Source organism: Rhincodon typus, chromosome 15 (assembly GCF_021869965.1).
Source record: "Rhincodon typus isolate 14 chromosome 15, sRhiTyp1.1, whole genome shotgun sequence".
In the NCBI taxonomy this organism is placed as follows: Eukaryota; Metazoa; Chordata; class Chondrichthyes; order Orectolobiformes; family Rhincodontidae; genus Rhincodon; species Rhincodon typus.
In genome coordinates, this window is record NC_063346.1 from 30,196,051 (window position 1) to 30,214,170 (window position 18,120).

At 40.0% G+C, this 18,120-nt stretch overlaps 1 protein-coding gene across 2 annotated transcripts in view; it reads right to left on the reverse strand.

The window, feature by feature from the left end:
• The window catches only part of LOC109930554 (dipeptidase 1-like), a 34,782-nt gene extending 16,716 nt beyond the window's left edge, over window positions 1–18,066 (reverse strand). Inside the window, exons 1-5 of one of the 2 annotated variants that reach the window (XM_048606111.1) lie at window positions 17,909–17,967; window positions 5,938–6,002; window positions 3,227–3,353; window positions 1,061–1,193; window positions 501–651 (exon numbers count right to left, since the gene is read on the reverse strand). In XM_048606111.1, coding sequence (XP_048462068.1) covers window positions 501–651; window positions 1,061–1,193; window positions 3,227–3,343 — 401 coding nt within the window. In that variant the 5' untranslated portion in view covers window positions 3,344–3,353; window positions 5,938–6,002; window positions 17,909–17,967. Of the gene's footprint in view, window positions 1–500; window positions 652–1,060; window positions 1,194–3,226; window positions 3,354–5,937; window positions 6,003–17,908 lie in introns of both variants that reach the window. The other variant, XM_020530026.2, reaches the window with a different exon arrangement.
• Window positions 18,067–18,120: the final 54 nt, after the last annotated feature.

Sequence of the window (18,120 nt, forward strand, 5' to 3'; positions counted from 1 at the left end):
TCCATGATATTAGGCAGCATGGACAAGTCTCCATTATACTGGAACTTGGAATTAGAATCATAGAAATCCCCTACAGTGTGGAAGGAGGCCATTCAGCCCATCAAGTCAGTACCAACCTGCAAAAGAGCATCCTACCTGGACACAGACCCCCACCCTATACCTGTGACACCACATTTACCATGGCCAATCCAACTAGCCTGGTCATCTTTGGACTGTGGGAGGAAATTGGAATACCCGGAGGAAACCCGCGCAGACACAAGGAGAACATGCAAACTCCACAAAGATAAATCACCCAAAGCTGGAATCAAACCCAGGTCCCTGGTGCTATGAGGCAGCAGTGCTAACCAGTGAGCTACCGTGCCATCCCCACTGAGCCACTGTGCCTCCCCTTGTTAAGATATTTTTCCATGATGACTATTTTCATTTACTTCCATCGCATTAGTTCAGGTAATGATCTTGCTGTGTTTAGCCCCTTATTTGCCAATTCAGAGGCAACTTACCATGGTGTATTACAAACGTGTGTTAATGTCAGGTAACGGACTCCAAGTTCATAGAACATGCGCAAAGCTCCGAGACTGTTGTCGATTCCGTGTCCACCTTCCACACCAATAAGGCTGGCTATTTTACCACTGTGAAATACTTCTGTGATTCCTTTAATAGAGTTAATCAATAGCATTATACTCTGCAGAAAGCATTAATCCCATAATCCTCTTGCAACCTTACTGCTGATGCAGTATCTCAAGTTGTTAGCAGTATTTTGTCCAAAACTCTACCATCTAGGACATGACGAAAATTTCTCCTCATGTAGCATGATCCAAATTCAAAGTTACAAACTATTCCTTAAATCTGCAACCATACATTCATTATTTACCCATTTCCATAGCACACTCAAATTTCAAATCTCACTTGCATGCATTCTTGAAATATGTCAATATTTGTGAGCTTTCACATCACCTCTTTGTTCTTCAGTTTGCTAACAAAATGTAGACATTGTATACGTTTACAATATCACCTGCTGTGCAAGGGCAGAAAGCCAAATATAGATTAGGCTATGACATACCATCAGCTGTTGTTGTTAGCTGAAAATCTTTTGGGAACATCTGTACCATTCTCTTTATCACATCGATTTGTTCCAGTGCATGACGGACTGCATCTTTGTTCTGTGCATTACAGGGCACATAAGCAACCCAAAACTAGTTGCAATAAATTAGAAACAAGTTTTATTGGACCAGTAAAGTCAAATAGGAAGTTATCTAATCAGAAATACAGAGTCATTGGTACTTGCTTTCTCTCATGTTCATTCCGTATTTCTTTTTTAAACATCATTTTTGTTCTTTTCAACGTTTGCTTAAAATGAAATATTTAGCAGAAATATCTAACCTGACATAATTCATGATGTTGCATCTCTAAAGATTGACATTTATTTCTTATTATATTTTTGGAATATTGGTAAAGTTCAAGTTTAGGATGAAGGCAAACTCTTAAACGCCTGTTGTTTGGCAGAAAATCCCATGTTATTCAATTTAATAAAAGGATGCTGTTTGCCATTGTATTATTTCAATGAAAAAACATTGATGCCCTCTAGTGGTCAGTATTTCCATAGGGGGTTGGCCTGATAGATTTTTAAACAAGCTGCTCATAACAGGTTACAATACATATGTAGCGTAGAGGCGGACTGAATCCAGAAATGGGAACACTACCACTGCACCACAATAGCCTTATTGATTCACATTCCCTTTGGAACAGTGAGTTAGCCTAAATTAGGTACAACACATGAAATCTGGAGTGCATAGAATCGGAGTGCAACCTTTAAACTTGAGCACTACAGCAGCAGGCAGACAGATAAATAAGAATTTGGTTGAGGCATTTGACCGTGAGGTAACTTCACGGTGTGATTCATCAATTATGTAATAATCACCGGAATCATGGCAAAACATCATGGTGACCAGGCACGGAAAACAGGCAATATTACAGACTATGACAACACGGTATGGAGCTGGAGGAGCACAGCAGGCCAGGCAGCAGCAGAGGAGCAGGAAAGCTGATGTTTTGGGTCAGGACCGTTCTTCAGAAAAGTCAACTTTCCTGCTCCTCTGATGCTGCCTGGCCTGCTGTGTTCCTCCAGCTCCACACTGTGTTATCTCTGACTCCAGCACCTGCAGTTCTTGCTATCCCATATTACAGACAATGACTTCCATGTCCCCTAGAAGGAAAGAGAAAAGGACTGTTGGTGTCTACACCGACAAATTTACCAGAACATGTGAAATACCCAGAGGGCAGGAAGAGAGAGAGATCTTATTTTTCTCTTTTAAAAATACTTTGTTTAGTTTTTAAAATGACTGCTATCAAACACAGTGAACAAGATGACTGCTTCTAGAAATTACCAGACCAAAAGTGAACTCATCACCCCTTCAAAACAGACACTCCTTGCATTTTAGGAACATTCCAAGCAAGCCAATACAAAGGGCTAGTGAACAAGATATCTACATCAGCCAGTTTTGGACAAAGGTTGCTCATTCTTGTTCAAATGTCTCCACAGTTATCTGGTAAAAGCCTGGTTTCAGAAGAGGGGCACCAAATCTACCTTCTTAGCAGAGTGTCCCAACCTGAAGCTCCAGTTGTATGACTGAAACTGTTAGTTTGTTTGAACCACCTTTAAAGACACAGCTTTTTATCAATACTCATTAATCTGGTTGTAACACCGAAGAAAAAGCAGACTCAGACTCAGCTAAATCACTACAACTGATCTCAATATTTCTGAGAAGTCTGATTTTGCAAGTTTCACTTGCAACATGAACCAATTCTCACCATGCATCCATACATCTTCACCTGAAATTTGGCTGTATCTGAGCTCCTGCAAAAGGGATTTCGGGGCACAATCAACTGAAAGAACAGCAACTGGACACTAACTTATTGGATTTTTATCATTCAAGTGAAATAATTTTAATTTTCTTTATTTTAAGTAATTTGTAACATATCCCCTTTTCTTACTTCTATTGCTCTGCATAGATGATTTCCAGCTAGTGAGAGAAACAAGGAATTAAAGGCCTGGTTAATTTTTAGGCTATATATCCTTAAGCGTGCTGAAACGATCGCCTTCACTACTATTTTGCAAACTTAATACTGGTTCTGGCGATTTCCTAAATAATTCTCCTTCCTTCAACCTCCACCTCATTAAGATTGCATCAATACATATGTTACATTTCAAGAATAAAGAATCTTCTACCTGAGCACCAACCAAACCAGCCCGGAGCTTCTCAATATTGGTGTGGGTAACATTCCATGTTTTAAGGTCTATGGCAGAAAGGTCATTGTGCACTCGCTTCCTCAACTGCCATGGCATGTCATTGTGTCTGAAATAATGAAAGTTAAGCACACTTTAAAAGCGAGAATAAATTATTTCATAGTACAGTATATTAGTTTTTTACGGAGATACTGAACAGCTGCTGTTTCCTCTTTTTGGTTAATTGGTTTATGACACTAATCAATTACCAAAGTTTCATTATTTTGTTTCATGCCAGGATATTTTACTCCACTTTAGCATTGACAATCATGTCTGTGAACAGACTCTGCACCCTCCATACGTACCACAATCTGCCAGATATTGGGGTAGAAGAGTGAAACAAGATCTCAGCGAAGCCTTCAAAATACTTAAATAAATCGAGCAGGTAAAATGTTTTTCCTGGTTGGGGAGTGTAGAACCAAGGGAGCACACTTTCCACTGGGAATGTCATTTATAACTGAAATGAGGAGAAATGTTTTTATTTAGAGGGTGATGAAACCTCTATTTTAAACATATTCAAAGACTCCACAACCCTCTGGGGTAGAAAATTCCAGATATTGATACGTTTTTGATTATCAATGGTTGACAGGGTTATGGGAATAGTGTGGGTAAAAGGCATTAAAGTGTTTGATCAGCCATAATTCGATTAAATGGTGGAGTAGGCTTGATGTGTTGAATGGCCTACACCTGTTCCTATGTTCCTATTTATTTAGCAAAAGTAAAGTCAAAGATTACAAGAATAACAACGTCCACATGTCCCTTGCATTTAGCAGCAGTTGTCCATCAGGCTACCAGTACAACGTTAAACAGTTAAACCAAGTCCAAACCCAGCACATTTATCCTGGATGTGGTTTTCAATGAAGCTATCCCTGGTTTCTCATGCTTTACAATGCATTTCTCTGTCATGGTCTCTTCGACAGCCTCCTGGTCAATGTCTTTATCATCATCTTCATTGTCAAGAGATTGCTGTCAAACCCCATTTTGTCCACATCAAGGACACTCCCCCTTTGTCAGCTCCAGTTGTAAAGAGTACATTATGCCACAATGATGCAAAGCACATTCTATTAACCTGCCAGGTTCCACTGCAGTGCTCCAGGCATCAAACCCTCTTCTTAGGGACGTCTATGTTCTGTTCTACTATGATCTGGTATAAATGTGATCAGAGTTGTACATTGTAACAATCATTCCTGCATTGCAAAGGACTTTTGAAATAAGGAACCTGAGAGTTCCCGAGCAAGTAAGAATCATGCTAGCTCCTAGGGTATTTGGTGCAGACTTCCAAAAATTGATGGCCACATATAATTTGAGCATTGATGGAGCGGACACCTTTTCTGTTGATGATCTCTGCAGGTTGGTGATAGGAGCAAGGGAAGTACAATTGTGGCCTTCACCTGCAGGAAACCAGCGATGGTGGAAATGCCACTGGCTGAGCTGCTGTCCTCTCCTAATCACAGGGAACAGATATTACTAACTGAGAAGTGGAGAAAATAGCATCAGTTACATCCCAGAGTATTTGTGGGTAGAGGATTGGGAGATGCCACATGGGTCCCCTGTTAGTCCTTTGAATGAATTAGTAGAATTAAAGTTCATGCCAGCTATGACCTTGATGTCTATCAGGATGATATGAGTGCAGCAGAGAGTTGGTTAAATGTCATTAGGCCTATAGATCTAGGTTCTCACCATTCTCCTCCACCTTTTACTTCATCCTTTGGAGGCTTTGCGGTGAATAGTGAGTTTCACCTTTCTTGCTGGATTTGTTGATGACATGTAATTCTAATGTCAGTTATGTGTGTATGAAATGGAGAGCATGGATGTCACTTTTAAATGCCTTTGTCTGATTATGTTTGTCTAGCTGACAAGGCAAGGAGGCAATTAGTGCCCAGAATAAAATGATCATTCTTGCTTGAGGCCATAATTGTTTATTCTTGAACAATGAATGACCTGCCGATGAAGGGCAAATTGAAGCCAGATAGGTGGTGGCATAACTGAATCAGTGGAGGCTCAATTACTACAAGTGCCCCTGGCAGGTCCTCAAAAACAGATACAGCTTTATAAAAACATGGGAAAACATTACAATAGAATTGGAATGAGTCAATCTCTCTTTCCAACTATAGAACCAACTGCAGAGATCCATACGGAAGCATTGGCCTGGCACCATTCAATCAAAGATGCTACAAAAATAATAGTGAACTCCCCCCTCTCGCAGGTGACCTATGCCTTCCCTATACACAACCAAGTAAAGCTGCTATATTAGATGTTAGTCATCCTGAGGGGTTTGGAATTGAATGGAATAGCTTGATTGAAAAACACTGAATTACCTCAAATGGCAGATTATTTACAGCTAATTTTTAAGATAACATTTAATGGAACAAAACTATTCAACAACCAATATTTAAAAAAGCAGCCTTTTGTTAGGAAGCTAAACTCACTTGCCTCAATCTGTCAGACAAGAATGTTTTATTCTTGTAACTTCTTGAAACAGCCATCTAAAACTAACATTAATTGTATTCATAATAAAACCAGCAAAACACAAGCCAAAATGACAATTGATCCAAGTCAAAATGAATTAAATTTTTCTCAGAACTTGCTTCTTATCAAAAGAGTATTGATAGGAGATATACTTTCTTCTCTTGAAGGAATTTGTCTTCACTTACCAAAACAAGGAGAGTATGTGTAAACTTCTGTCTTCAGCACCCAGACAGTAATCTGGTGGCATGGACTGTGAAATATAATTTTTGTTTATGACTGAAACTAGCAATCAATCTGTGTATGTACAAGACAAACTTGAACATTTTTGTCTAAGTCATTAATTCTCAGCTTGTCAATTTGATGGGCCTTCTTTCACATGCCAACAGTAAATATAAAAACATCACCTTGGTACCATACTGGTTTAGGTGTGCCTGTTGCTCTGATCTTGTAGCATGCATGCAAAGCAGAAAATGCAAGTATTGTATATGTTAGAGTTAAAGTCAAATTTTGATGCCAATTTTCTAGGCTAAATGTCAGGGGGTTATCTTTAACATGGGTAATATTTTTGAGGCATTGACATGAATGCTTGATGTGAGCACAAAAAACTTTCACAATGGAATAAAGTAAAAACCAACAATACTAAAGAAATCATTTAAATTCTATTTTAGTTATTTTGTAACATTGTAAACTACAGTATATACCCTATTATCCAACATGTTATAAATACATACCACATTAAGTTTACTACATCATATTACAGTGAATTGCTGCAAAGTCACTCAGATCACTGTTTGAATCATCAAACTTTTCACCCCATTACTTGGCTGTATGACCTTTTCAAAACACCTTCATCACCACTGGCAGTACAGATCACTTTAGCAACATCATGCCACAAGTAATTGAGTTCTGCACCACTAACATAACACACACTCGCAATTCTGCTTAATCGCAATATTGTCAAAAAGAATCATTAATTCCACGCACCTCTGACCTATGGGCAAAATGTTGCTTTTCTTTATTATTTGCTTATGGGATGTTGGCTTTGTTGGCTAGGTCATCACCTACTGCCCATCCCCAATTTCCCTGAGAAGGTAATGGTGAGTTGTCTTCTCAAACCATTGCAATCCTTGGGGTGTAGGGACACCACAGTGCTGTTGGAAAGGGAGTTCCAGTGACAGTGTAGGAATGGCAACATATTTCCAATTCAGGATGGTGAGTGGCTTGGAGGGAAACTTGCAGGTGTCAGTGTTCCCATGTAAGCTGCTTCATTTGTCTTTCTAGGTGGGAGAGGCCATAGGTTGGGAAGGTCATGTTGAAGGACCATGGTGAGTTATTCCACTTCAAGGTACACACTACTGCCACTGTGCGTCACTGGTGAAGGGAGTGAACATTGAAGGCGGCAGATGGGATGCTAAGCAAGCAGACTGCACTGTGAGGGACAGTGTTGAGCTTCTTGAACGTTGTTGAAGCTGAACTCAACCAGGCAAATATTTGATCACTCTCCTGGCTTGTAGATAGTGAGCAAGCACTGGGGAGACTGGAGGTGTTATTCACAATACAATTCCCAAATTCCGACCTGTTCTTATCACAGACTACATCATTGAAGGTGAGATTTGAACGTGTCACAGATGAACAAACCTTTCTCCGTTGTGCTCTTGCTCTCAAATTCCACACTTATTTCATCCATTTCTTGTACCTGCCTTTATTCGTTTAGCTTCTCTTGTGAACATGGACAACAGCATCTTCCTAAAATTTCTCTTTGGGGAGAATTTTGCCAGTGAATACAAGTATTTAATTTTGTGCCATTTGCTATAGAGTCTCTAAATCACAGAAGTGTTATGGCATAGGGGGCCATTTAGTCTATCGTGTCTGTACCAGCTTTTCAAATGATCAGTTCCTAATGTTAATGTTAATCTCCTGCCTTTTCCCTGTACCATTGCATGTTATTTTTATCCAAATAATTATCAAGTGCTCCCTTGAATGTCTCAGATGAACCTGTCTCCACTCCAAAGCAGTGCATTCCATACCCTAACTACTCAACGAGTGGAAGAAGTTTTTTTTTCCTCATATCACATTTGGTTCTTTTGTAAACCATTTTAAATTTATGCCCTCTCATTCGTGTTTCTCTTATGAGTGAAAGCAATTACTTGCTATCCACTCTATCTAACCTGCTTGGGATTTTACTAACCTCTATCAGATCTCCTTTTAGCCTTTGTCTCTCTAAAGAGAATAGACCCATATCTTCAATCTATCCTTACAACTGAAGTTTCTCCTTCCTGGAACCTTCACGTAAACTGCTTCTACATTCTACAATATGCACGTATCCTACCTATAATGTGGCATCCAGATCTTTACACATTATGCTAGCTGAGGTCTAAGAAGTGTCTTATACAAGTTCAATATCACCTCCTTGCTGCTGTATTCTATGCCCCTATAAATAAAGCTTTGAATACTGTATGCTCTACTAACTGTTCTCTCTATATACCTTGCCACCTTTAATGATCTGTGCAGATATACACCCATGTCCCTTGCTCCTTCATCCCCTTTAGGATTGTACCCCTGTTTTGTTCGGTCTTTGTTTTTCCTATAAAATGCATCACCTTACACTTCTCTGCATTGAATCTCATCTGCCACCTATCTGCTCACTCTATCTACTTGTCTTTGTCCATTGGCTTCTACAGATTCTACAATTCTTCTAACTCTTATATCATCTGCAGACTTAGAAATTGTTCCCTTCACACCAACACATTGACAATTAACATCCAACAGGAAAAGCAAGAATCCCAATTCCCCTGGGGAACTCCACGACAAACACTTATCCCAAATCAAAACAAAAATTCATTGACAATGACTATCTCCTGTCACTGTCAATTCTGTATCCATATTTCTAGTGCCCCTTTTATAATATTCCACACTCTATAACTTTTCTTACAAGTTTGTTGTGTGGCACTGTATCAAATTCCTTCTGGAAGTCCACGTAAACATTACTAGCATTATCCTCATTGACTCTCTGGTACCTCCTCAAAAACTCCAGCAAGTTAGTGAAGTATGATTACTGCTTCATAAACACGTGCCAACTTTTCCTAATCAACTAAACATTTCCCATGGGACCACTAATTCAATCTCAAATAATTATTTCCAGAAGATTTCCCACCACTGAAGTTAAACAGCAAATGCTGCACTTGTCCTTACTATGTTTCTTGAACCACAATGTTTGCAAGTCTACTGTCTTCCGTCACCTCCCCAAATCTAGGAAAGGCTGAAAGATTATGGTCAGTGGCTCTACGATTTCCACCTTCACTTCCTTCAATATCCTTTGATACATCTCATCCTGGTCCCACTCACTTGTCAACTTTAACCACCAACAGTCTATCCAACACTGCTGCCCTTTTGACTCCTTCTAGTGGCAGAATTCCCTCCTTTGTCACCATCTCTCTTGGGTAAGGACAGATGCAAAATATTCATTTAACAGCTAAGCCATCCCCTTATATATACATGTGAATCTTCTTTTCAGTCTCTAATTTGTTCTCTTACTCTTTTCATGACTCTTTCACCATTTATAGAAGACTTTGGAACATCCCATTTTGTTGGCTGTCAGCCTTTCCCCAATTTCTCTTTGCTTCTCTTTTTGCTTTTTTACCTTCTCTCTGAACTTTTGTATTCCTCTTCGTTCTCAATTGTATTACAAACTTAACAGGTGTCATAAGTACATTTTTTTCTTCTTTAATTTCTCTTCCCTTTGGCATTCAGGGAGGTCTGGATTTGTTCGTCCTATCTTTCCCATTTGAGGCAATATATATACCTTGATTGTATCCACACCACCTGCTCTTTGATGGTAGCCTATTGGTCAGTTAGTTTGTTCTACCAGCCTGGCCTTCCAGTCTATCCTCCCTAGTTCCATTCTTGCCCCATTGAAGTTTTTTTCTATTCACTCATGGGATGTAGGCATTGCTGACTAGGCCAGCATTTATTGCCAGTCCCTAATTGCTCAGAGGGCAGTTAAGAGTCAACCACATTGCAGTGGGTCTGGAATCACTTGTAGGTCAGTTCAGGTTAGTGAACCAGATGGATTTTTCATGACTATCGACAATGGCTTCATAGCCATCATTAGCTCTTTAATTCCAGCTTTTTTAAAATATTGAATTCAAATTCCACCATCTGCCATGGCAGGATTTGAGCCGAGGCCTCCCAGAACATTGCCTGGATCTCTGGATTAACAGTTTAGTGATAATACCACTAGGCCATTGCCTCCTCAATTGGCTCTCTTTTAATTGAGTTTTCTTACTCTGGATTGATTGCCATTCTCCACCATCATCCTGAACCTGATGGTACAATAATCACCGTCTCATAGATACACACCAATTGACACTTAATGCACTTGAACAACCTCATTTCCAAGAACCAGCTCCAACAGTGCATTCTTTATTGTTGGACTGGACATACGATGCTGTCTTAACACAATCTAGGAACACTTGTTCCTTGCTGTCCCCAAAACTATCAGTACTCCAGTCTATATTTGGGTAATTGAAGTCCCCCGTTATAACTGTTCTACAACTTTGGCATCCCTGTAATCGCTCTGCAGATATTGCTCTTCATCCTTCCCACAATTTATAAACTACACCTAACATTGCAACTGTACTCATTTTGTTTCTTAGCTCTGGTCAAATTGATTCTGTACTTGAGTCCTCTAAGACATCTTTTTCTTCCCCAGCACTGCAATGCCCTCCTTAAACAATACTGTTACCCCTCCTCCTTTTCTTTCTTTTCTGAACACCTTGTACCCAGGAATATTTAACTCTCAGTTTTGTCCAACATTCCCTCTAATTATTTTTTCTGCTGTGTGAATTTCAGAGCTCTGTGCACAATAGCAGCTCTGAAAGCAGAAGTTAATGACAGGAATGGCAGTGTCTTGCTAATCAATGTATGTGGAACCTCTGAGTGGCTGTACAGCCTGACAGAACATTGATCTTGCTCTTCCTTAAGCCAGATCTCTATTATTGCTATACCATTATATTTCCACATGGCCATCTGCACCTGTAACTTCTCAATCTTATTTAACATACATTGTGCATTCACACATAAGCAAAGTAATCCTGATTTAGACTTTCTTTCTTACTTTGACTACTGTATTTCCATGTATTTTATGAACCCTGATATTCTGATCTACTGTCCACTTTTGGTTCCCAAACCCCTGCATAGGACCACATCTGCTTCCTACCCAGCTCATTGGTACTAATGTGGACCACAACCTTTGGCAGTCCACAATCTCCTCCAGAAGAATGTCCTGCAGCCGCTCTATGACATACTTGACCCTAGTACCGGTAAGACAACATGCCATCCTGGAATCACATATATGGCTACAGAAATGCTTGTCTATACCCCTAGCTAATGAATCCCCTGTTCTTATTGCACCTCCTTCCTCCTCCTCCACATAAGGCTGAGCTGCTTGCAGTGCCACAAATGTGGCTCTGAATGCATTCCCTTGAGGAACTAATGCCTTCATTAGTTTCCAAAGTAGAAAACTAATTTGTGAGCAGGAGCCCAGGGTACTCTGCATTACCTGCATGTTTCTGTCGGAGTGCATGATGGTCACCCGTTTCCTTCCTCACTCCAGACCCTGAAGTTGCAGTGACCCTAGTAAAGTTTCTTACCAACCAATGAACTTAATGAAAGCAAAATACTGTAGATGCTGGAAATATGAAACAGAGAATGCTGGCAACATCAGTGAAGAGAGAAACAGTTAAGGTTACAAGTCTGGTTTAACTGTTGTCCAGAACTGTCTCTGAAGCAGTCATAGCAGACTTAAAACATTAACTCTTGAACTTAATGATTCTGCAATATCACTGGATTTAGAACATAGAACAGTACAACACAGGATCAGGCCCTTCAGCCCATGATGTTGTGCCTAACATGACATCAAATTAAACTAATCCCTTCTTCCTGCCCTTGGTCCATATCCCTCCTTACCTTGCATATTCATGTGTTTATCTAAAAGTCCCTTAAATGCCCCTATCGTACCTACCTCCAACACCACCCTGGCAGCATGTTTCAGACTCCTACCACAATCTGTGCAAAAAATATGCCTCTCACATCTCCTTTGAATTTTCCCTCTCTCACCTTAAATGCATGCCCCTGGTATTATCCATTTCAACTCTGGGAAAAAAATTCTGTACGCCAACCCTATCTGTGCGTCCTATAACTTTATAGACTTTATCAAGTCTCCCATCAGCCTCCACCGCTCCAGACAAAACAATTCATGTTTTTCTAGCTTCTCCTTATAGCTCATAACTTTTAATCCACGCAGCATCCTGGTAAACCTCTTCTGCACCCTCTCCAAATCCTTCCTACAATGTGGCGACCAGAATTGAACGCAATACTCTAAATGTAGCCTACCAAAGGCTTATAAAGCTGCCACATGACATCCTGACTCTTGTACTCAGTTCCTGGACCAATAAAGGCAAGCATGCCACACACCTTCTTTACCACCCTATCTACTTGCGAGGCCACTTTTAGGGAGCTATGGGCTTGAAACTCAAAATCCCTCTGTACATCAGAGCAGTTCAGGGTCCTGCCATTTAACTGTATACTTTTAACATTTGATCTCTCAGAGTGCAGCACTCACACTTAACCGGATTAAATTCTATCTGCTATTTCTCCACCCATATCTGCAAATGATTTATATCCTGCTGTATCCTTTGACAACCATCTACGTTATCCACAACTCCCCCAATCTTTGTATCATTTGCAAACCTACTAACCCCCAATCATCTACATTTTCATCCAAGTCATTTATATATCACAAACAGCAGAGGTCCCAGTACAGATCCCTGTGGAACACCCCTAGTCATGGATCTCCAGCCAGAAAAAAAACACTCTTCCACCATTACCCTCTGCCTTCTACGAGCATGCTAATTCTGAATCTACATGGCCAAGTCACCATGGATCTCATGTATCTTAATTTTCTCGATGAACCTACCATGAGGGACGTTGACGAAAACCTTACTAAAATCCATGTAGACAACATTCACTGCTGTATCCTCATTGATCACCTTTGTCACCTTGAAAAATTCAATCAAGTTAATAAGACATGACCTGTCCTGCACAAAGTCATGCTTACTGTCCCCAATTAGGCTATGCTTTTTCAAATTGGCATAAATTCTATCCCTAGGAATTCTCTCTAACAGCTTCCCAACCACCAATGTGAGACTCATCGGTCCATTGTTTTCTGAATTATCTCTATTTCCCTTCTTGAACAGAGGAACAACATTGATTAATCACCAGTCTTCTGGGACCTCTCAATGGATAGTGAAGACAAAGATCTTGGTCAAGGCTCCAATAATCTCCTCTCTTGCCTCTCTCAATAAACTGGGGTAGATACCATTGGACCCTGGGGACATACCTACCTTAATGCCCTTCAAAAGACCCAACACCACTTCTTTCTTGATCTCAAAATGCCCTTGCATATTGGCAAGCTCCACACAAATCTTACTATCCTCCAGGGAATGCTCCTGTTCCAAGTGGCTCTGACTCCCAAGAGAACTGAAGCCATTGTGAATGATGTCTTCTCATAGCCAGTCATCGTTAAAAGGTTTCTTCATCAATCTTAGTAATTGTCATGTTTGCTAGTTCATTGAAATTCACTCATATTGCATTCATATTTTTTAATTCAGCCAACTGATATGCGTTCTCATAGAACATAGAACAGTACAGCACAGGAAGAGGCCCTTTGGCCCACAATGTTGTGCCAAACATGACACCAAACTAAAATTGTCCCTTCTGACTGCCCATGGTCCATATCTCTCCATTCCTTGCTTATTCACGTGTTCCTCTGAAATCCACTTAAATGCCCCAGCATATCTGCTTCCACCACCACCCTTGGCAGTGCTTTCCAGACACCTACCACTTTATGTAAAAGACTTACTCTCACATCTCCTTTGAACTTTCCCTCTCTTACCTTAAATGCATGCCCACTAGTTTTAGACATTTCAGCTCTGGGGAAAAAATAGATTCTGACCGTTAAACCCTATCTATGCCTCTCATAATTTTATAAACTTCTATCAGGTCTCTCCTCAGCCTCTGCTGCTCCAGAGAAAATAACCCTAGTTTGTCCAGCCTCTCATTACAGCTCCTACCATCTAATTTAGGCAGCATCCTGAAAAACCTCTTCTTCATCCTCTCCAAACCTTCCACATCCTTCCTGTAATGTGGCAACCATACGTGAATACAATACTCTAAGCGTGACCTAACCAAGTCTTATAAAGCTGCAACATGACATCTTAACTCTTGTACTGAATGCCCTGACCAGTAAAGGCAAGCATGTCATATGCCTTCTTTACCACACAATCTACTTGCATGGCTGCTTTCAGGGAGCAATGGACTTGAACCCCAAGATCCCTCTGTACATCAATGCTGTTAAGGATCCTGCCATTAACTATTTACTTTCCCTTAACATTTGATCTCCCAAAGTGCAACACCTCACACTCGCCCAGATTAAACTCTATCTGCCATTTCTCCATCCATATTTGCAGCTGATCTATACCCCACTGTATCCTTTGACAACCTTCAACACTATCTACAACTCCCCCAATCTTTGTGTTGCCTTCAAACTTATTAACCTACCCACGTGCGTGTTCATCCAAGTCATTAATATGTGTGACATACAGCAGTGGTGCATGTATGGATCCCTGCTGAACTCCACTAGTCACAGACCCCTAGCCAGATAAAACATCCTTCCACCACTACCCTCTGTCTTCTATGGTCAAGCCAATTCTGAATCCAAATGGCCAAGTCACCATGGATACCATGCACCTTAACTTTCTCAATGAGCCTATAATAAGGGACCTTGTCGATAATCTTACTAAAAACCAGGTAAACAACATCCACTGCTCCACCCTCATTGATAATGTTCATCATCTCCTCAAAAAAAAATTAAGTTAGTTTAAGACATGACCTGCCCTGCACAAAACCATGCGGATTGTCCCTAATTAGGCCATGCTTATCAAAATGCATGTAAAATTCTATCCCTAAGAATCTTCTCCAATAGGTTCCCAACTGCCGATGTGAGACTTAACGGTCTATAACTTCTTGGATAATGCCTATTTTCCTTCTTGAACAGAGGAACAACATTGTATTCATACTAGCCACTGGGGATGTCCTTGAGGACTGGTGAGTAGCCAAAGATCTTGGTCAAGGCCCCATCAATTTCCTTTCTCAATAACCTGAGGTAGATTTCATCACGCCCTGGGGACCTATTCACCTTAATGCACTTCAAGAGACTGAACACCACTTTTTTCTTGATCTCAAAATGCTCTAGCATATTAGCACACCTCACACTTATCTCATTATCTTTCTTGGTGAATACCAATGCCAAGTACTCATTTAGGATCTCACCCATATCCACTGCCTCCAAGCACAAGTTTTCTCCTTTAACCTCCAGTGCTCCTACCTCTCCCTAGTTATGTTCTTGCCTTTAATGTATGTATGAAATGCCTGGGATTTTGTTTGACGCTCCTGGTCAAGAACATTTCATGGTCCCTCCTTGGTCTCCTAATTCCCTGTTTGAGTTCTTTCCTACTTGCATTATATTCTGACAGGCTCTGTCCAATTTCAGCTTTCTAAACCTTACATATGCTTTTTTTCTGTTTTTGGCTAAATTCTTAACCTGCCTCATCATCCAAGGGTCCCATACCTTGCCATGACTGTCTTTCCTCGTTTCTGGAACATGCCAGTCATGAACTCTGATCAGTAGTTTAAACAACACTCACATGTCAAATATGGACTTACCCAATATTGCGGAGTTGGGTAGAGTACTTGTGGATTGGAAGGCAGGACATTAGAATTTGGTGTTTGTAAAATATTAACGTTTATATAATGTTGGGGGGAAAGCAGTGTGTGGTCGCTTTAAAAGATGACATGCTTTTTCTAGGCTTGAAAAAAAAATGAGTAGCTTGTGGGTTTGCAGGTGCATAGAGCACCGGAATTGTAACATTCGTATCAAAAGGCTGGATGGTTAGCAGGCCAAGCTGCAGTTTTGTTTTGTCATCAAGACAATCAGGTCTGATTTTAGCCAATTAACTTAAACCAGGCACTTAGATACGAAAAACCAATTGAATTTAAATCTGATGGTTTTGACGACATAGGACCAATCTTATTGTAAGAAATTGATATGTTATCAAGGGTATAAAAGATAGGCAGAGTTACAACATCAGCAGAAAATCAACTGCCATCTGATAAGAGGTCAGCTGTCTCAGCTCTTAGAGAAAGCATTATCTAATTAATAAAGGTACCATGGTGCTCTTTGCTAATATTCCAGACAGAAGAATTCATAGAGAACATTCCTGACAGAAGATGAATGGAGATGGCACGGAACATTCTGGAAGACGTAACCTGGCTGCAATTTTGAGAGACTAAATTCTAATTTTTAAATTTTATTTTATATAGGCAGGATTCATACTTATTGGAACAGCATACCATTAGAATCTTGTTTTATTTAGAAATGGTTAGTAGTTAGAAGGGGTATTCAGTTTGTTAATAGTTTAGTTTGTTCACTGTTAGAGTTAGATAAATAAATTGTTACTTGGTGGTTATAAAGAGAGTGTGTCAGGGGTTTATTTTTATTTAACTACTCCTTTACACCAGATTGGGGCTCTTTTAACAGATTATAGGATGAGGTGCCATCTCTCTGGATGTTTCGGTTATGGTTATCAGAGGGGGGTTGACTTCTGATTTATAACACCCAATAACAATTGCTCCCAATTAACTCCCCCTAGCTCCTGTCTAATACTGTCATAATTTTCCCTCCCCCAACTTAGTACCTTCCCGCAAACTTATCCTTATTCATAGCTATCTTAAAACTTATGGAATTGTGATCACTGTTTCCTAAATGCTCTCCCAGTGTAAAGTCAGTCACCTGGTCAGGCTCATTAGACAATACAAGTCTAGTATGGCCCCTCCTCTAGTCTGAATATCCACATACTTTTTCAAGAAACCATCTTGGATGCACCTAACAAATTCTGTCCCAGCTAAGCCTCTTGCTCTAAGGAAGTCCCAAGCTAAAGTCACCCACCATGACAACCTGTTGTTAATTGCATCTTTCCATAATCTGCCTGCACATTTGTTTTTCAATGTCTCGGTGGTTGTTGGGGGCCCTATTGTATAATCCCATCAGAACTGCACCCATCTTACTTTTAAGCTCTACTCATATTGCCTCAGTGGATCAGCCCTCCCGTTTGTCTTCTCTAAGTGCAGGTCTGACATGCTCCTTGATTAATAATGCAGCTCCTCCACCTTTACCTCCCTATCTTGTCGAAAACATCAAAACGCTGAAAAGTTGCACAGCAAGTCCTGCTCCCCCTTCAACCAGGTCTCTAAAATGGCCATAACATATTTCCATGTACTGACTGAGGCTCTAAGCTCATCTGCCTTACCAATAACGCATTTTCCATTGAAATAAACAGATTTCAGCCTATCAGCCTCATTGTGTTCATTAACCTGTCCCTGACTGTCCTTCCTCTTCTGTTGAGATGACAAGTGAAATCTATTGACTTTGATGTCCAGTTCAGGTGGCAGATGTGAAATTTCACCTTTTCATGATTCTTGTGTATCATCTGGCACTGAGCTGCAATTCTGAAATACCATCTTTTCTCTCATGTCTCTGAGGGAGCAGCCAGGTAGTTCTTGGATATTAATACGGTCATTCTGCAATTCTAGATAACCCATTCTATCACTTCTTCCTCATGTCTAAATTGAGCTTTGTACTTGTTATTTTAACTTGAAAACATCATGCTAGATTATCACACAAGTTTTGGCAATTGGCTAAGTGATTCTGCCAGAAGTGGTGGACAGAAAACCTGAAAAGGTCCCTGCACATGCCTTTAAATTAATGATAAATAATTAATCACTGAAAACTACCGTCAACTTCTACATAATGCTCATGTACTTCGCATATCAACATATACATGAATACTTACAATATTTGCTTTTTTTCTATAACATTGAAATCTAGTGGAGTCCTAGGCTAATCAAAATATCAGTTACATCTATTTATGTAAATCAATTATAAAGACTTAAGCGGTACTTTTACTTATTCAGTGAAGCCTTAAAGCTGAAAGCATGATCTGCAATTTCAACAAATTATAAATATAATAATTTACCTACCCATCAATCAGGGCTGTATTTTTCATTAACTGCTCAGCTCTCTCTTGATAAGAAGGTATAGCTGTATGTTTTTCAAAACATTGCATTAAACTCAGCAACAGTAGGACATTCAGAAATTTTAGCAACATTTCTACAGGACTTTTAATAATTCTCACAACTACAAGTCGCTCCTCGATGTTTGAACTTCCCGTTAAGGTGTCGGAAGTTTATAA